We start from the raw sequence: 20,488 nt of genomic DNA on the forward strand, positions 1-20,488 counted from the left end.
GGATTTGAACTCTCTGCCTCCAAAGCCTGTGCTCTTAACGTCCATATTATGCTATCATGTGGCTGTGGTAAGTCCCTTCCACTTTCTGAGGGGCAGTTTCCTTATCCTAGTTTGAGTGTGTAAGATATTGCCTTGAGATTCCCTAAAGGTACCTGGACATGGGTCAACTTTAAACATCAGGAAACCTTTTTGGAAACATTTGTCAAGAACTATGTATCTAATACCTTTTGATCCAGCATTCAACTTTGGAAATTTATCATAAAGGACATAATCAGATTTATGAATAAGGAAGTTCATTATAGTTTTCCTTTTAATCACAGAAAATTAGAAGCAAACAAATTTGAGGAAAAAATTATGTACATCCTATGGTGAAATAATAAGCAGCAGCACATGTTCAAAGGGTACTGAATGTTCTTGGGAAATTCTCATTTGTTACGTGGAAAAAGCACTTTATAAAATTATGCCTGGGTATGATCTATTTATAAATAGGTATATACATAGCTTTATGAAACAAATATTAAAAACCAGAAAAAATACCCCTAAGGGTTGAGAGTTTATCTCTGAGAGATGGAAGTGTGAATATTTTTATATTTTTCTTTATTCATGTCTAGATTCCTCAAATTTTCTACAAAAATACACGTGTACTACTTTTTTAATTAGAAAAATTAAGGTGTGTTGTTTTTTTTTTGAAAACTATGGTTTTATTGATCTTTTTTATTTTTAGAAAGAAAGGAAGGGAGAGGAATAGAGAGATCGAAACATGAGAAAGAAACAGTGATTGGCTGCCTCCTGCACGCCCCTACTTGGGACGGAGCCCACCACCAGGGCATGTGCTGCCTCCTGGCCTCCTGGCTCATGGGTTGATGCTCAACCACTGAGCCACACCAGCCGGGCTGCTTCTGTTTTTTTAAATCCTATTTTTGGCCTTGGGCAGCCCTTCTCTGTTATACTGCACTCGTTGGCTTGAAGAGGAAACTGTATCTCAGGCTGTCCGTATTGCGAGGGTCACTGAGATGATCTGGTCCAACATGTTATATGTGGGGAAAGTGAGGGCCAGGGGTGCAAGGGACTTGTCTAAAGTTCCTAGGCCAGACTGCTAGAAGGGCAAGGAGGCAGAAGGGAATCACTCCTAGAATTTACTGTTTGTGGCTAACGTGTGTTCATAACTAACACGCAAGTGAGGCCGTGAATGTCGAGTGTCGCTGACCTCACAGACACACCCAGTGACAACTCAGGCTGGGAGTGACAAGCGAGAGTGAGCAAAGGGCAGCTGGGTGAGCATAGAGCAAGCCAGGTGTGCCCCAGACTTCTACCTCTCATCTGTCAGCCTCACCCAGGGGCGCTTCCTCCCGGCAGGACTGAGGCCTCGCTCGCTCACTGCTGGCCGCTGGATTCAGACAGAATGAAAGGACTCCGCTGGCGTTACACTCCTCTGGTAAGGGGTCCAGCTTGGGCTGGGTGTTAGGTCAGGAAAGGTGGGGGAAGGTAAGCTCTCGGGCAGGGTGGGGCCTGAGCTAGGGATGAAGCAGGCAGGCAATTTGTTCCTCTTCCAAGTCCCTCTCCAGCTGGCCTGGAGTTCAGAGCAGGAACTCAGGAACCCAGGGCCTTTGCTCCCAGACCCATGGTCCTGAGACCCCCAAGGAGCATAGACTGCTGTTCTGTTTCTTCCTCCCTCGAGTGGGTGCCAGATGGAGCTCTGTCCAGAAGCCCCACACAGCTAGGACCCCCTCCTTAGGCCTGAACCTGGAGAATAGGAAAGCAGTGTCTGAAACAGAGTGGAAGCTCGAGTGAGTGAATGAATGAATGTAATAACATACTGCCAAAACCGGTTTGGCTCAGTGGATAGAGCGTCGGCCTGCGGACTGAAAGGTCCCAGGTTCGATTCAGGTCAAGAGCATGTACCTGGGTTGCGGGCACATCTCCAGTGGGGGATGTGCAGGAGGCAGCTGATCGATGTTTCTCTCTCATCGATGTTTCTGACTCTCTATCTCTCTCCCTTCCTCTCTGTAAAAAATCAATAAAATATATTTAAAAAAAAAACATACATGCCCCCTGACTCACATATATATAGGGTATCCCCCCAAAATGTATGCACACTTTAACAGCTGATAATTCACTGAATTTTCACTCCTTTCCAGGTTTATCTGTTTTTAAATAATGGGTGAAGCCAGACTAAGCTTTGAACAAAGAAAATTTATCCTAAAATGCCACTAGACTTGTTTTTAATGGGGATCCATAAAAGATAAAGTTTATGGTTCAAAACCAACAACAATCCACAAATTGAGGGTACACAAATACTAAACAAAATGACTCTTTTAAAAAATGTTTTCAAGCATATTAACCCTTTTCTTCTTTTTTGAAAATATGTTTTTATTGATTTCAGAGTGAGGAAGGGGGAGGTAGAGAGACAGAAACATCAATGATGAGAGAGAATCATTGATTGGCTGCCTCCTGTGCACCCCTCACTGGGGAGCGAGCCTGCAACCCTGGCATGTGCCCTGACTGGGAATCGAACCATGACCTCCTGGTTCATAGGTTGATGCTCAACCACTGAGCCATGCCTGCCGGGCCGAAATGATTCTTGATGTTTGCAATTCCATTACTTCGAGTTACCAGCAGTGCCTGGACCAGAACAGTCATCAGTTTGAAAACAGGCGTTGACAAAAAAAATTCATTTCTGTAGATTCTTTTGAATTTTGAAAATGAACTGTATGTTAATAAACACCGACTTTATAATCATTTGAAGTGTGTATACATTTTTGGGGGACACCCTGTATTTATACAATCCCAACTCACACTCACAAATACATTGGCAGGTAAACACAAAGTTACACTCAACACCTCCTCACACTGATTTGCCTGCACAACTCTATTTTAAGGGAACACACACATTCACATGGACAATTGCACATTTTACACAAAACTGCACACGCCTCACCTATGACATGATTGTTTCACTGGCTGACGGGGGTCTCATTGTCTTCCGTTGTAAAATGGAATAAGCAGCACATCTTAGGATTCTTGGGGAAATTCAGAGAGATCGTGCACAGCTAGCACTTCACAAGGGCCTGGACAAGTGTGTGCTCATCAATGTCAGCCACTCTAGTTAATATTATTATGATCACTAGAAGCCCGATGAACAAAATTTCATGCCAAGAGTAGGCCTTCCTTCCCCCGGCTGCTGGCACCTGCTTCCCTCTGGCACTGGGACCCGGGCTTCCCTTGCAGCCCTGGCTTTGTCCAAAAGGTCATCCGGAAGGACATCTGGAAGGACGTCTGGTCTAATTAGCATATTATACTTTTATTATTATAGATGATTTCATGTACAATTTCACACAGCACCCAGGGCTGGGCTGTCACCTGCCCTTCTCTCCTGCCCCCGAGCTGAGAACTGGATCCCTGGCACCCACCCTGGCTCCAGAGCACACAGGCAGACAAACCACAGGGCCCAGGGCCACATCTGATGGGCGTGTGTGATTCCAAACTTTAGCTAGCAGGTACCAGGGAGGAAGCTGGCTGGTGGGACTGAGTCTTGTCTGTGATGGACACTTCCCAGCCTCCTCTGGCTGGGCTGGCAGGGGCCTGGGCAGGGGTGGCTGAGGCTCTCAGGCCTGGGAGATGTGGGAGCTGGTACCTTCTGTCCCTTGACTCACCAGGCCTCTTTGTGTCTTCACAGCCCAGCCAGGTGGAGGACACTCTGTCTGGAGAGGAGGGTGAGGAGGGGGAAGAGGAAGAGGAGGAGGAGGCAGCCCCAGCTCCAGCCCCAGCTCCTGAAGATCCCGTGGAGCCCCAGTTGGCAGAAGCCAGCCAGGTTCTGGGAGCCTCAGAGATTAGGCAGGTTCGGCCTGGTTTATGTTGCAAGGATTTCAGCCCTGAGACCGAGAGTCCTACCTGCCTGTCCTACTCCCAGCCAGGTCCAAGGACACCTGGGATCACTCCTGCTCTGAACCCTGCTCACTGTGTCACCCTGGCAAATCATTTCTCCTCTGGGCTTTCCTTTCCCACTTGTCAAACAATCCAGTAATACCAGTCACCGTCTTCACTGGGCCAGGAAGTGAAGGATATTTGAAATAAGCTAATGTTTAAGTAGAACCATCCCTTGGGAACTGAAGCCAAACTTGGGGTAGGAATGAGAGGATGAGGGGAGGGGGATTAGGAGAAGGGATTCAGCACCTCATCTATTCTCCAGCCACTAGAGGCCAGGGTGACCAAGGAGAGAGAGACCTGACCTGGGTTCAAATCCTGACTCTGCCACTTGCTGCCCGTGTGGGCTTTAGACAAGCTGACCACCTCCCCTAGCTTCATCTGTAAAATAGTCCCTCTCTGAGGGCTACTCCTAACAGGTGTGAAAGTCCCCTGGAAACAGGAAACCACTCTGTAAACTATAAAGTACCTTGTTTGTGTGAGTGGGACCACCCCTGGGGATAGTAAAAGGAGGCTGGGAGGATGAGGATTCCCCCCCCACCCCCCACTCACCTCTGGACCTGTCCCCAGCTCAGCCTCCACCTCCCCCCGAGAGTCACTGGATATTCTTGGAGTCTGGCCTTCTGCACGGCAAGGGACGGCTTCAGTCTGCAGAGCCTGTACAGGCAGATGGAGGGCCACAGTGGGCCCGTGCTGCTGGTGCTGAAGGACCAGGATGGGCAGGTGAGCCGGGCTGGGGAGTGTTAAGGAAAGGATGTGTGTAGATGGGCCCTTGGGGGCCTCTCCCACCCTCCAGCACTGCCCCAGGCTCCCCAACTGCCCCTCTAAGATGAGCCTATATCACCAAGCTTGGAAATTGGGTTTCCAGAGGATCATCTATTTCCTTCCAGCTGCAAAATGCAAGTTCTTCTTCTTTCCAGATATTTGGGGCCTTCTCCTCCTCAGCTTTTCGACTCAGCAAAGGCTTCTATGGTACTGGCGAGACATTCCTCTTCTCCTTCTCCCCACAGCTGAAGGTGATGCTCCCACCCTTGTGGGAGGGGATGGGAGGGGGTCTATGGCAGGACAAAGATCCCAGGGTCCCAGTGGCCCCCAGCTCCATCCCCTGTGCTGGGGTGCCTGGTGTCCTCCAATCTTCCCACAGAGGGAAGGCAGGAGGGCAGTGGCAGGCAGAACACCCCCCTTGGCCTGCCCATCGTTGTGTGTGTTTGTTTAAATACTCAGTAGGTCCTTGGCAACCACTTACTGGCTCTGAGAGGAAGAGGTTTGTTGCTCCAGATACAGGCTGGAAAGACAAGTTTAGTCGAAGTGCAGGTAGATCTGGGGGCGCTGCGAGCAAGGATGGAGGAGGTGGTGTGAAGGTTGAGGGGAGAGAAAGTATCAACTAGTGATCACGAGAGTGGAAAGGGAAGCCCGTGAGAGAAAACTAGAGACACGGAAGGACAGCCAGGCAATGCTGATGTGAGGGTTGAGACTGAATTTTAAAGCAAGCCAGGTACTTTGGCATGTGCTTCCCTCCAGCAACATTCAGCTCTTCAGGTTCAGGCAAAGGAGAGCGTGCAGAGTGGAGGGAGGGTTCATCCATGAGGGGTTTGGCCAAGCTGTTTTAACCGAGGAGAGAGGGAAAGGAAGTTGAAGGGAGTGGAAATACAAGATGGAGGGAGAAATAGTGCTGGATACTTTGGTTTGCGATTAGGTACCTCCTCTCCAGTGCACAGACCAAGACACCTACAGACTCATCCAGCAGCACAAACATCTGGTCGTATGAGGAGGTCACGAGCAGCCAGGGACTGCCTTGCGATAGGCGAATGCACCTTATCTATTGCATTGCCTGGTAATCTCATCAGAAAAGAGGAAAGGGGTCAGTTGTCCATAGTGAAGCCACACTGGAGACTAGTCATCGCCGCCTGCCTTCCGGGGTTCACATACTAGAATTCTAGAATTTTCCTCTTACTGAACTGACAACTCCTTGGCAGAATTCTTTGTTCCTCCTCATCTTCCCCAGCCTTTTAATGTCACAGGTCCTAGAGCTCAGTTTTGGGTTCTCTGCTCTTCTCTGATTATCCTTTTTCCTCAAGGTCCTATCCATTCTTACAGTTTTCTGTGCCGTCCATGGCCTCTTCCCCTGGACTCCAAACTCACATACATCCAAACACTATCCAGTGGCTCCACAAATCTCAAACATGGCATTTCAGATCTCACATGTCCAAAGCTGACTTTCCCCCATAAAACAGCACCTTCTGCCATCTTCCCCAACAAAGTTAATTGGCACCTCTATCTTTCCCGCTGCCGAGACCAAAAATTTTGGAGTCCTTCTTAACATCTTTTCTACACCTCACGTCTGAGCTGTCAACGAAATTTGACTGTCCTGCCTTCTCTTTCTATCTATATCCAGAATCCACCACTTTTCACCATGCCCTTTGCAGTCATCATGGTTCAAGCCACCATCATTATTTGCCTGTGTTCTTGCTCTAGCCTCCTACTGCTTCTACCTTCAATCATCACAGTAGATGAAATGATCCCGTTAAAAGCTATGTCAGAGCATGTCACGGACTCCACGCTGCCAATGGCTTCCTTTCTCACTCCGAGAAAAGCCAAAGTCTTTAAAATAACTTACAAGTCCCTACATCTTCTGACCTCTCACTGTTCTTTCTTTTTAAATGTTTTTATTGATTTTTAGAGAGAGAGAAAGGAAGATAGAAACATCAATGAGAGAGAAACATCACCGATTGGCTGCCTCCTGCATACCCCCTACTGGGGATTGAGCCCGCACTTGGGTATGTGCCCTGACTGGGAATCAAACCAGTGACCTTTGGTTCATGGATTGACACTCAACCACTGAGCCACACCAGCTAGGTTGTTGTTGTTTCTTGCTACTTTTCCTTTACCTCATTATGTTCTAGCCACACTGACCTCTGAGCTGGTCATTAAACACGCTGGCCTGCTATTACCTCAGGGCCTTTGCACATGATGTTCTGCCTATAGCGCCCTCCATTGGGTCTCCACAAGGCTTAGTTCTCACCTCCTTCAGTTCTCAAATGTCACCATCTCAGAGAGGCCTTCCCTGGTCACCTGATTTAAATTTATAATACTCCACCCCCGGGAAACCTGTTAGCCCTTTTCTACCTTTTTCTACTTAGCATTTGTCACCGCCTACCACACTATTTATTTTACTTATGGATTTGCCTCCTCCAACTAGAATGGAAGTCCCATGAGGTAGGCATTTTTGTCTGTTATGGTCACCATTCTACCCATTACCTGAAACAGTACCTGCTGCTAAATGCTAAAAAAACAAATGAGTAATTTTCTCAGGGGCTTGCTATCTGTCTTCCTAGCCTATCGTTATGAAGTCTTACTTTTCAAAAACTGGTTAATTTGTGCCTGTCTTTGATCTTTTGGGACTTATGTTCTTCATGAATTCCCAGCAGTTCCTTGATCACTACTCCAAGCAGCATCATGAAGATGGTTTTAATTTCTTCTGTAGCAATGTTTACCTTACTCCTTCAAGTTCAAAGGCCATGTTCCTTGATGAAAGTAGAAGAGAACTAGAATGGTTCTGTCTTCTCGTGGTCACTTGTTAATATTATCTCATCTCTTCTAAGACCAGGCTTATCTTTTATTAGTTTATTTATTTATTTATTTATTTTTGCTAAAAACCCTTTGGTTGTTCATCGCATTTTTTTTTTTACAACTAATTATAGGCAATAATATACTATGCTTTTGCAGCCCTTTTAAAATCTTTGTATTAACTGAATTAACTCTTGAGTAATTTATTTGTTCAACAAACATCTATACTGCCGTGGCTGGGTAGCTCAGTTGGTTAGAGCATTGTCCTGATACGCCAAGGTTGCAGTTTCAATCTCCATTCAGGGCACATACAAGATGCAACCAATGAATGCATAAATAAGTAGAACAACAAATCAATGTTTCTCTCTCTCAAAAAAAAATCAATAAAAACAAACAAAAAACTAGAAAACACATCTATACCATGTCTTAGGAATACTGCCAGGAATCAAGACAGCTCTCACAGAGCTTATATGTTGGGGGGCAAGCAATGACACATGAACAGGGCACCTCAATGAGAAAGGAAAAAGGGTCTGGGAGGAAGGGCTACTTTAGATAGGGTGGTCCAGGAAATGTTTCTGGGATGACATTTGAGATGAAGGATGAGAAGTGAGCCATTTGAGGATCTGCAGGAAGACCATCTGGGCATAGGGACCAGAAGGCATGAAGGTCCTGAAGCAGGAATAGCTTTGGGTGTCCCAGAGACAGAAAGGCCAGTGTAGCTGAAATGCAGTCAGAAAGGAAGGGAAAAGGTCAGAGAGAAAATCAGGGGTCCGAGCCGGCTTGGCTTCCAGCTACAGTGAGGGGTTGGTTTTTGTTTCCATTGCACTGGGAAGCCATTGGAGGGCTTTAGGCAGAGGAATGATAATATCTGATTCGATTCTGAGTCGGTCACTCAGAGTGCAGTGTAGAGATGGGCTGTGGGCAGGAGACAGTGGAAGCTGTGATCCAGCAAGGAGTGGCTTGGCGTGGATGTGTGGGCAAGAATGAGTAGAGATGGATAGGACAGAAATGGTGGTAGTCAGGGGGTGTCTGGGGTGGGCCTGCAAGACTTGCTGAGGAGCTGGTGTGAGGCAGCACTGGGGGGTGGGCGGGCTTGGTGCTACCTCCAGTGAGAGATGAGGGGACAGTTAGTTAATGGTAGAATTAGGGCCCGACTCCTGACCCTACCTCCTGTGGGCTTTTCCCCTCCTCTCTCCAGCTTTGGAAGCAGTAAGCCTCAGAGGTTCTGTTCTATTACTAGAACAGAGGGGCTGTGAGATTCAGACTGGAGGGCAAGAGGAGGTGAACTCCAGAGAGAATGGCAAAAAATTTCAAGAGCCAGGAGCCTAGAATACTTCCTGGGCTTAGTTGGGGCCTGGATGTCCCATTCCCTTTACAATACTGCCACCCAGTGGTGTGGAGTTGAACTGCAGGGCAGTAACGAACCTTTTCCTGTCCTGCCAGGTCTTTAAGTGGACAGGAAGCAACTCTTTCTTTGTGAAAGGAGACTTGGATTCACTGATGATGGGCAGTGGCAGGTGGGTGTCTCAGTCCTCCCTGAGCCTCAGGGTGGTCTGTGTTCTGGTCCCTTCTATCCAGAAAGGCTGAGCTAGGTTGTCTCATAAAATGAGGAGGCTGGTGGTTCACTTTCAGGCCTCTCCCTTCAGCAGCCCCTCAGCTTCCCTCTAAGACAGCGGTTCTCAACCTGTGGGTCGCGATCCCTTTGGGGGTTGAACGACCCTTTCACAGGGGTCGCCTAAGACCATCAGATAACACATATATAATTACATATTGTTTTTGTGATTAGTCACTATGCTTTATGTTCAATTTGTAACAATGAAATTGGGGGTCACCACAACATGAGGAACGGTATTAAAGGGTCGTGGCATTAGGAAGGCTGAGAACCACTGCTCTAAGACAACATTGAAGAAAAAGGATGGCATGGACGCTCCCTCTGAGTGTTTGCAGTGGGTGACTGCTTAGTCCGAATTTATGTCACTTTGGAAAGAGCATTCCACGTGGTTGGATGAGGCTAGCCTCAAATTTACCTGTCAGCACCGTGATCCTAGGGAATGTAACTCACTGGAGTCTGCCCAGGAACCCTGCCTAAGGGTGTGTATATGTGTGTGTTGGGGGTGGGAAGTGGAGTGGGTTAGGAAGAAAAGGTTAGTCTTGCCCCTGGTATGACCTGCAAATTGAGGCAGAATTAATCCTATCCTGAGGACAAAGATGACAACACTGATCAGGACCAGGCAGCTGCTCTCCCAGCTGCCTGAACAGCCTTCAGAGGCAGCTGGACACAGAACCCACCAGCTTTTTCTGACTTGCAGTAACTCACTTCCCAGCTCCAGCCTAGGTTGGCTGTCAGGTGAAGGAGTTAACGTGGATGCTCTTTGAAGTGTTTTGGGCTCAGAGTCCACACCTCTGAGATTCACTCCTTTGGTTAAACCTTGCTATCTTGCCCTAGCTGGTTTAGCTCAGTGGTTGGAGCGTCGACCCACGGGGGTCCTGAGTGTGATTCAGGTCAAGGGCAGGCTCGATTCTCCACACTCCAGGGCATGTGCAGGAGGCAAAAGGCAAACAATGAATGTCTTTCTCACGTCAATGTTTATCTCTCTATATCTCGCCCTCTCCTTTCTACTCTCTCTAAAAATCAATGGAAAAAATATCCTTGGGTGAGGATTACCAACAGCAACAAAAAGCAAAACCAGAAAACAAACCTTGCCATCTTAAATACATTCCAAATGTTCTAAAACTGTGGTGAGCGTTGCACCACTGTATATATTTATTAAAACCACTGAACTGTAAAAAAAAAAACAAAACTCTAAAACCTGTGGGGAATAATGTGTGGAGTCTCCCAACAATTCAGGATAAATCGGTTTAAGGGACTTTGAAATATAAGCCGTCATGGTGTGGGTCTGAAAGGTCTCAACACCCAGGAGAGAGCCATGCCAAGACTTTCCTCTTCTCTTTAGTGGCCAGTTTGGGCTGTGGTTGGATGGAGACTTGTATCACGGAGGAAGCCACCCCTGTGCGACCTTCAACAATGAGGTGCTGGCCCGGCAGGAGCAGTTCTGCATCAAGGAGCTGGAGGCTTGGGTTCTGAGCTGATGGCCTCACAGTGGGCAGCTTTCTGAGGTAGCAGGTGCTCCGACCGGCTCATGGATGCCATCCAGGCCCTTACACGGGGCAGGCCATTCTGTCCAAAACACAATGGTGAAGTGTCCTAGTGCCGACTGTGGCTGTGAGCCAGCCTCCTGGTGTCCTGGGGACCCAAGACAGGCACGGGGCCGAAACAGAAGGAGTGAAAGCCAGTTACACCTCACCTGAGCAGGGCAAAGTCCCTCATGAAAATTATCTTCTAAAAAATTATGCAATGAATACATGTTTATTGTAGAAAAAAAACAGAAGACATTAAAAACTTAAATTGCCTCAAATTTAACCACCCCCCAAAACACTACCATTTTCATGTACAGTGGGGCCTTGACTTACAAGTGTCCCGACTAACAAGTTTTTCGAGATACGAGCCGTCTCTCAGACAATTTTTTGCTTTGAGTTGCGAGCTAAAATTCGGGTTACGAGCCAGCTTCAGATACCCCACCGCTAGTTGGCGCAGCGAACGTCACAGTGAACGCCACAACATCAGTCCAGCATCACGTGTCTCACTCGTTCACTTTTTGATCTGACATACGAGTAATTTATGAGCTCTGTCACGGAACGAATTAAACTCGTAAGTCAAGGCCCCACTGTATATCCTTCCAGATAATTTTTCATGGAGATATATATGTATATCTTACAAAAATGGGATTCTACTCTATATATTTTGGAAATTATTTTAACTTAAAGACTATTGTCAAACCACAGACACCTGGGCTTAGTGAAACTAATAAAGACTCTAGTAGTATCATTCTTTTTCTAGAACAATGAGGGCTGTGTGCCGGGTACTTGCAAATCTAATTTCATGAGGAAGATATGAAAGCGACAAATGAACAGTATGCATATTTAATAAAGAAACTAAAACTCTGTAGAGGGGAACCTTGGGGAGTTTAAAACAGAGGGAGGATATGTTTTCAGGCACAACAGGAGTTCAGAAAACTAAGAAAAATCCATATCCCTTACCATACTTGTATCCACCTTCTACCAGAGGAAAATATTCTTTATTATGCTATTGTTCACCATAATTGATTAAGAAAAGTTAAATAACACACATCCTGTTAAATATCATCCCCTCTCTCACAGACCCAACATAGCATTGAGGTACTAAAAACTATGTGGATAAATTCCTAGGCCTGTTTCCTTGGCACAAAAAGGTCAAAACTGGGCACAGTGTGAGAGTCATTAAGGAAGACATCTTTGGTTTTAAGATGGAGATACATTATGAAGCTTTATTGCAGGTATTAAATATTTACCCAAATTAAGTAACCAGTCATTTTAACTTGCAGTTCTGTTTACAGTCTCAAGGTGATAAGATTCAGTAACTCCAAAGAATAAGCTGTTAAAGTCTCCATTTTTATACAAACAGTGATGATGTTTCTTAAAATAAATCTAACCTTGTAAATGACACATGGTTCTCATCATTAAAATAATTGTAAAAAGCATAAAGTGCAGTTGCCTTATATGCAATAGATTTAAGTTATTTATCAGGACAATGATACAGTATTGGGACTACAAAATTCCAAAGTAAACCACAATGATTTAAAGGTAGGAGTTGCAAAAATAAAACAATCTTAGCAGAAAAACTACATTCTTAACTGTGGGTCTGGGTACACGAAGTCTGAAGCCCAGAGTTCTCCTCACTGGATGTTGTAGAGGCACCATGGCCAATACAGGTATGGCCCTGTACCATGGCTGACTTCACCTGTGCTTCTCGAGCCCCCATGTGAACACATCCCCACCCACATGGCATCACAGTGGAAGTGAGAAAAGGATTTTAATTATTCTCCTATTAATTAGGGTCAACTCTTGATTATCTATATCGGGGTGGAGGAGGGGGAGTGAGACTATGTAGAACGGCAGACATTCTGAATATTTTTCACTCTAGTGTCAACAGAACCTGGTTATATAGTGGGAGGTGGCATCACTCCTAAGCATTGGGATAATCTGCTGGCCTGTGTTCGAATTCCTCCCTTCCTCCACTCACTCCTGCCACAGCCAGGGCTGGCTCCCATAAGAGGTGAAGGGCTCACAAAAAAATGACTCCCATTCCTCACTACCTTGCATCTTCAGGATCCTCTGGCCACCACTGGCTTTGGCTCTAACTCCAGACTTTGCTCTTGGTGAATTTCTGTAGAGCTGGACATGTGTGTGTGTGTGTGGGGGGGATGGGGCACGTTGCTCAGCACAGGAGCACTGCTCAACCACAGTGGCGTCCACTCCACAGCTAAAGGTAACGGAATCAATTTACAAAGGGGAACCTGGAATTCCCTGGGTAATCACTCAGCTCAGCACAGGCAGTTTCGTCTTTGCTCTGAAACCATAAAATGCACTGAACCAGCACCAACCAAGTCCAGCTCTGAGCAGCCCTGAGGAGGGTTCCTGTGATGGCCTCTGCTCAGCTCCCGAGATGCAGGAGCAAGTCGGAGGGGAGCTCCTTTTCCCGGCTGGGCAGTGGTATAGCCAAGACTCGGGCAGTGAGTATTTAGGAGAGAAAGAAACTGCCTGGGTCTGGAGGCACAACTGACCCAGAGGACAGCCTGGTTTGGGGGATCCCTCTGCCACTGAGGGTAGGGTCTCCTAAAAGGTATTTTATGGCTCACTTCAGAGGCCAGAGTCCTCTGATTTTTTCAATAATTTAATCAGGCTTCTCACCGAAGAGTTGGAGCCCACTCCTGGTTCTCATCTCTTACTGCTTACCCCAACTTGGCTAAAAGGGTGGGGGAAGGTGTCTTTCTCTAATGTTTAGATCACTTAAGGGGAGATGTCCTCAAGGTGACATTTCCTCAGAGGCTAGGATTTCGGTTGGTTTTAACCTTTGCTGTTCATGACAATCGCAACTTCAAATTCCAACGTGTACCCTTGTATCACGTCCAATTTTCTTTTTTTAAAAAACAATCATATGTCACAGAAGTTTTCTAAGAAAATAGACTACTAAAAGAGAAAGGCTTTAATTAATACTAAAAATAGGTAAGGTTTTTTTATAGCATACATAGCAAGATTTGCCTATTACCTTGTAGTTTCTTTGAATAAAAATTGTTTAGCTTCAGCATAGGTATACATTCAAAATATAAAATAAAGTTACTTGTTCAGCATAGGCGCACTCTGATCAAATTCCCTCAATTACTTAATTGTGTTGGGATGAGGGACTTTTGTAAACAAATGATTGCAGACATTCATCCAGAGGCATCCGCAAAGTCCAGGGTTCTCCTTGCGTGGGTAGAAGCTGAACTCCCAGCTGAATTTGGGCAATTCCATTCCTTTTTTAGAGGTGTTATAAGTGGGGCTATAACATCGCCATCCTGTCAAAGAGAAAAATACCAGGAACTGAGAAAAGCCAGTTTTCATAATTTCAGTGAAAGTCTCGGGTACATGCAGACTGATCATGTCCAGACCTACTTATTCTTGAGAAACCCCAAATTACAAATACACCCTGCATTTGGGTCAAATTAGAAACACCAAAGTCCTAAGCAGATAAGAGCTTTGCTTAGCAAAAGCCACCAGACCTATTCTTTTCAAAGATGGTCAGAAGCAGCACACTGCCCAGTTCTTTAACCCGCTCCCTTCATACACCTTCACAGAATACATACTGTCCTGTTTTCCCAGGAGAAAGAGAGACTTCACTGGACCCCTGCTCCTCCCTTGCCTAGTCCCCCCGCCCTCTTTTTTAACATTTTATGTATTGATTTTAGAGAGCAGAAAGAGAAAGAACGAGAGAGAAATATTGTTTTGTTCTTCCATTTATTTATGCATCCATTGGCTGCTTCTTGTGTGTGTCCTGACCGGGGATAAAGCCTGCAACCTTGCGTATGAGCTACCCGGTCAGGACCTTTGTCCAGTTCCCTCTGCAATACATGGCCCTGGTCTACAAGATGGCAAAAACAACAAAAACAAACAAACTAACAAAAAACCGGGAAGAACAGGTATGTACCTACAGAACTTGAACTTTTCTCTGCAGAGCTATAACCTAGACTCATCAGCATAGACTGGCCAAAATGAGGAACAGTATAAGAAGCAAGATGTTTTAATACCTGACTCTATCCTAAATAAACCATTCTTGAATTTATGAATAGATTCTTTTAGGTTATATAAGAGCGCAGGACCTTTGACAGACTTTCGTGCACCAGGAAAGTGATGTCTGTGGTAGAATGCTGTGCTCATTCGCCTGTTTGCTCTCAGATCCACTCATCACCTTCCCTCTGCTTCACTCTGTATTATGGGGCTGCTCTTGTAAACTCCCATTTCCCAGCTCCCAACCTATTGGCTTCCAGTTAGGTTTGGCCCATGGGAGGCACTGGTGGAAGATTGCAAAAGAGGGCAGAGCCCGGCCAGCATGGCTCAGTGGTTGAGCATCAACCCATGAACCAGGAGGTCACAGTTCTATTCCCAGTCCAGGCACAGGCCCGGGTTGTGGGCTCGATACCCGATGAGGGGTGTGTAGGAGGCAGCCAATCAATGATTTTCTCTCATCATTGGGGTTTCTCTCTCTCTCCCTTCCTCTCCTTCCTCTCTGAAATCAGTGTTCATTAAAAACCCGCACACCATATTTGAAAAGAGGGCAGAGAAGCCTGGGTATTTCTCTCCCTAACCCTCTGGCACAGGCAGCAGTAACTGTGACGCTTCTGTGGTTCTAGCTTCTGCAGATTACCCCAGCACCTCAACTCCCATCTCCTACCCTAGAGCTTCCTACTGTTGTCTCAACCATCCCATTTGCTGGTTTAGCTCTGCCAAAAATTTGTATCAAAGGCCCCATTTTAAATTTCTTATTTTGAATTACACTGGATACAGCTATGAAAAGCAGCCATTTAATTGCCATGATACTCATATTTGGAAGATCTATCTCAAAGTCAACATTATTTGTCTTCAAATCCATCTCTCTTTCTACCAAATGTCCTTATTTCTACCCATTCTAATTTCAACTCCAGTGAATTTTATAAATGCAAACCTGAATATGAATATGTCATTCTCCTGCTTAAAACACTACATTGGCTCCCATTATTCATGGCTTAAAGGACTATGCACAACGTCCTAGACCCCACCCCTAAATGCACCATATTCTTTTGCATCTTCTGATCTCCCCTCCCCCCTTTAATTCAGCTGACTCCTTCTCATCCATCCTTCAGGTCTCAGCTTCTAAATCCTTCTTTATTTTATTTTATTTATATAGAAAGAGGTGGGGTTGGGAGGGAGACAGAGACATTGATATGAGAAACATTGATCAGTTGACTCCCATATGCGCCCAGACTGGGGATTGAACCCAAAACCTGGGTATGTTCCCTTCTGGTGTACGGGGTGATAGTCCAACCAACTAAGCCATACCGGCCAGAGCCTAAATCCTTCTTTAAATAAGCCTTTCCCAACCAACCAAGTCTGGCTTAAATTATACTCCTGTAATTGTGATTTGTGTGCCTGTCATCCCCAACTACAGTGAGATCTGTGGGAACTATGTCTGCCTTAGGTATTGTTCCATCCCTAGTACCTATCACAGGATCTGGCAAAAGTACTCATTCAATGAGTGAATGTATCTAGATTTAAGATAGTTATTGCCCCAATGGCTGAACTTTAATAGCCTCTTGCCTCTTTGCTTCTGTCTCTTCAAGTTCCTATCCATCTGCGACTAGAGTTTTCTTCCTTATTCAATGACTAGAGGCCCAGTGCACAAAATTCATGCCTGGTAGGGTCCCTAGTGGCTGCCGGCCAGGTACTCCCTCCTCTCTTCCCCCAGCTGCCTGCTACAGCCTCCGCCACCACTGGTTGGGCCTTCCTCCCTTCCCTGGGCTGGCCCCGCCCCCTGGTTGAACTCCCAGAAAACTCCCGGTTGAGGGGACAATTTGCATACTATGCTTTTATTATATAGGATTTAGTTCCTTAGATGCTATAGTACCGAAGACAGAGACATCCTTTCTTATTCCCATGGGTCTCACTCTAGTTGGAGATGACCAGTACAGAAGTAAATAATAATTACAGCAGCATAGTAAGACTTGAATACTCTCCATGATTCCCTCCTGGCTGTACATAAGAAAAAAATCTTCTTTCTTAACTGATTATACAAGGTGCTCCATAATCTAGTTCACTCTTCCCCCTTAATTTCTCACAACTCTTCTACCCCCGTCAGCAGGTCTCCTCATGGTCCTCTCAGACATACTCAGCTTGTTCCACTTTCATGCCCTTTTGTGATGCTCTCATTGCCAAATATGTGCACCCTTCTCTGCTAACTCACCCAAACACAACTGGCCTTCTGGAATGAGTAGAAGCCTTCCTCTTTCAGAAGGCTTTTCTGTCTGCTCTCTCAACTCTGAATCCTGACAGAAATCACCTGGACCACTCCATCTGGCACCTGATAAAGAACTGATGTACTCAGCTACTCTTCCATGTCATTTTTGTTTCCTTTAGGATCCACTGCATCGAGGGAAAAGGCAGCTATGGTGTTGTGAGAGGGAGTCCTAGACTGGGAAGTAGAATGCTATTTTCCACCTGCCTGCTAATTATATTCATTCAGTCAACAAATATAGATTGGTCACTTTCTCTGTGCCAGGCACCTACTATGTGTATGTCAATGAAAGATAATTTTGACAACATTCTCTACAGGATTGGCAACCACAGCTTGGTTCTACTTCCTCTCCACACTCTTATTTTAGAGAACTGGGTTTCAAATAAGAAGTTAGGAAACTTATTATCAGTTGTATGTGTACTTAAGCAAGTTAACTACTCAGTGTTTGTAACTCCCTCTGAAAGATGAGGACACTATGACTCACTCCCAGGGTCACTAAAAGGACTGGAAAAAACAACTGGTAAGAACATTACAAAGTACTAATAACATGCTCACCATTTTAAACATTTATTAAGATAATAATGATAAACAGAGTACCCACTCACAACTGGTATAGGAAGAAAACCTATAGATTGACATAGATTCAGACATTTTAAAAGAAAAGCTTAAAGTGGAAAACTTTTTTTTTCAAAACCATAACCAAAATGACTATAATTTAAATGAGAACTTTCCAGAGGGACATAAGGATCCCTTTTGTCTTTACTTAAATATAAAATATTGTGCCCAGCTGGTGTTGCTCAGTGGTTGACCTATGAACCAGGAGGTCAGGGTTCCATTCCCAGTGGAGGGCATGTAGGAGGCAGCTGATCAATGATTCTCATCATTGATGTTTCTAACCTCTCTCCCTCTCCCTTCCTCTCTAAAATCAATAAAAATAGTATTTTAAAAAACTGTGCAAAGTAATGAGTAATAAGCCACCTACCTGCGGTTTGGTGAAATCTTTTTTTGCGCACCAATGAACAAAATATTGTTGTGCAGCATGCACACTCTTTTTATCCGTCTTCTTACAATATACTCGAATTAGCTGCTCCTTAAATTGTTTTGGCAAAAGCTGTGAAGCCTTTTTAAAGAAAAGATTTCACTGTCACCTTGAATTCACACTATGAAGAGAGATCAGCCATTCCTAAGTTCCATTCTTGATGTTATATTAAAAGCACCACACTGCTTTGCTATATTACCCTAATTATAATCCAAAGAAAAGAACTAATGGTAGTTGTCATTAAAAAATGCCCTACAGTCTGGCCAGTGTGGCTCAGCAGTTGAGTGTCAATCCAGGAACTGAGAGGTCATGGGTTCAATTCCCAGTCAGGGCACATGCCCGGATTGTGGGCTCCGTGCAGGAGGCAGCTGACCAATGATGATGTTCCTCTCTCATTGATGTTTTTCTCTCTCTATCTCTCACCCTTCCTCTCTCTCTAAGAATAAATAAAGACATATTTTTTAAATGCCCTACAACTCTATGGCAATTAATAAGAGACTAAAGGTTTGTATTATATAATTGTATGTAGATTACAGACTCTCATACAGAAGACAGGCAAATAAGCACATTTAACCTACATGATTTCAACCATATAACACTCCCTTACCAGCAGATTTAAAACCTAGCCTTTACACCAAAAACAGTACTTTTATCTAGGTTCAGGAAACAGAAAAAACTAGCTGTTATAATGATCTAGTTTACATAAAATCAGGCACACCTTTAATTTTAAAGATAAGCCTATTCTAAAAAAATAAAAAAATAAAAGATAAGCTTATTTGATTTTTTTTTTTTTTACTGTATACAATGACTTTAGGACTTAACCTGCATGTAAAATGCAAATTTTCTATAAAGATTTGCCACTACAGTGTTTTGTTTTAACCTAAGTAGTTACCTGTTTTTGACTAATCTTGAATGCTTGGTTGAGGTCAGCCTTACAATAGAAGTGAACATTATCAATAGGATTTTTGTCTTCCATTCCATAATCCATGTTGATAACCTCAATAAAAGCAAGAAATAAATGGTCACACATATTTAATGAAAATTGAATTCAGGGTTGTAGGGGCATCACAACAAATGGAGCAAAGCTTTCTGAAGGTTCAGAAGAGCACTGGTAAATCAGCTCATTGTGGAATAAAAATGGTATATGACCCATAGGGATTTGTTCTTGAAATCTGGGTGGTTGTGGGGTATTTGTGCCTTCAATGTAAGTAGGGTGTAAAGTCAATACCTACTATGTGATAGACACTGTGGTAGGCACTAGAGATAATAATAAAGAAACTTGATATGATCCCAGTCCCCTGGACTATGTGGCTTAGACTGAGGCTCAACAAATGATTATCAAAGTAATTATATAACTTCACTTGTTGTAAGAGCTACCAGAGAGAAACAAATGGTCCATGAAAGTTTCTAACCAGAGAATGACTAGTGAATAACTAAGAGAACAAGAATTAACCAGGCCTAGGTAGGAAAGACAAGAATGTCAGGCAGGACAAAACCAAGATGGTGGCATAGGTAAACACCTGAAATTGCTGGCTTGCACAACCACTTCAAAAATACAAGTAAAAGACAAAACGGACATCAGCCAGAACCACAGGAAGGCTGGCTGAGTGGAAATTCTACAACCAGAAGGAAAGAGAAAAGCACACTGAGACTCAGAGGAGGTGCGGAAGTAAAGTGCAGAGGTACGGAGGCATGCGCAGAAAGGGCTGGCAACTGAGGACTCGGTTGTCTTTTTCAATCGGGAGGGAGGCACACGTTCCCGACTGCTCTGAATTCCAGTTCCAGGCGAGTCTCTGGGGAACCAGACTCATATGGGGAGAAACTGTACTGTCTGGCATTGGGCGGAACTCGAGGGTGGCTTTCTCTCAGAGGTGCTTGCAGGGATTACCGGGGGACACTGAGACCTGGGGCCTCTTAGGACAGAGTTGAGGAGCAACCATAGCTGTCTGCTCTGCCCTGTTGATTCCGAGTCCCTGCCCCACCCAAACTGTGCGCAGAGGCTTTTGCATATGAATGACCTGGCCCTTTGCAATCTAAAATTACCTAAAAAACTGCAGCTGGGTCAGAGAGACCCAGAACATCCAAAAGAAGGCCAAGGCCCCACAACAGCTTCCATTGCTTCATAGCTGGGCCTCATCTGGGCACCGCCAAATCCCAAACAAAGAAGAGGAATCTGCAGATCTCTCTGTATCTCCTGCTGGGTAGCCTCAGGCAGAGGCTAAATTAGCATCTCCTTAGAGATCCAAGTGCCAGTGTACCCAGTGGTCAGAGTGGGAACATCCAGATTACAACTCCTCAGATCCATAAGGGACACACTCAGGGGGCAGACTCAGTAAGCACCAAAACCACATTGAAACAAATCTTGCCCCATAAGGGTGTCTTCAGTACAGAAGTTCTCCCACCATAGACAGCTGATTCTCACAGCCAATGGCCTGGAGGTCAATTCCTCCCAGTGATCCTACAACAATCAAGGCTTAACTACAACAAGACTGTGCACAAAGCCCACAAAGGGGTGCATCAACGGTGTCCACCTCAGGTAATTGGGGAGGCTGAGC

The 20,488-nt window shown here is 45.1% G+C and overlaps 2 protein-coding genes across 3 annotated transcripts in view; one reads left to right on the top strand and one right to left on the bottom strand.

The window, feature by feature from the left end:
• Positions 1-1,402: 1,402 nt before the first annotated feature.
• On the top strand, positions 1,403-10,581 carry TLDC2 (TBC/LysM-associated domain containing 2; the record flags this gene model as incomplete). 2 transcript variants are annotated; one of them, XM_081097089.1, is made up of 6 exons in its annotated part: positions 1,403-1,435; positions 3,677-3,838; positions 4,495-4,647; positions 4,845-4,940; positions 8,935-9,008; positions 10,446-10,581. In XM_081097089.1, 6 exons carry the CDS (start codon positions 1,403-1,405, stop codon positions 10,579-10,581), a joined length of 654 nt encoding a protein of 217 aa, XP_080953215.1. The 2 variants fall into 2 exon arrangements, with proteins under 2 accessions (XP_080953215.1, XP_080953216.1); XM_081097090.1 differs by lacking the exon at positions 4,845-4,940.
• A 268-nt stretch (positions 10,582-10,849) lies between these two features.
• The window catches only part of SAMHD1 (SAM and HD domain containing deoxynucleoside triphosphate triphosphohydrolase 1), a gene marked incomplete at its 5' end in the record, with an annotated part of 63,051 nt that continues 53,412 nt past the window's right edge, over positions 10,850-20,488 (bottom strand). Inside the window, 3 exons of the mRNA XM_081097091.1 lie at positions 10,850-13,925; positions 17,877-18,014; positions 18,826-18,930. Of these exons, the coding sequence (XP_080953217.1) occupies positions 13,800-13,925; positions 17,877-18,014; positions 18,826-18,930 (369 nt within the window). The 3' untranslated portion in view covers positions 10,850-13,799. The remainder of the gene's footprint in view (positions 13,926-17,876; positions 18,015-18,825; positions 18,931-20,488) is intronic.

Source organism: Myotis nattereri (genome assembly GCF_964212035.1).
Source record: "Myotis nattereri genome assembly, chromosome: 8".
NCBI classification, from domain to species: Eukaryota; Metazoa; Chordata; class Mammalia; order Chiroptera; family Vespertilionidae; genus Myotis; species Myotis nattereri.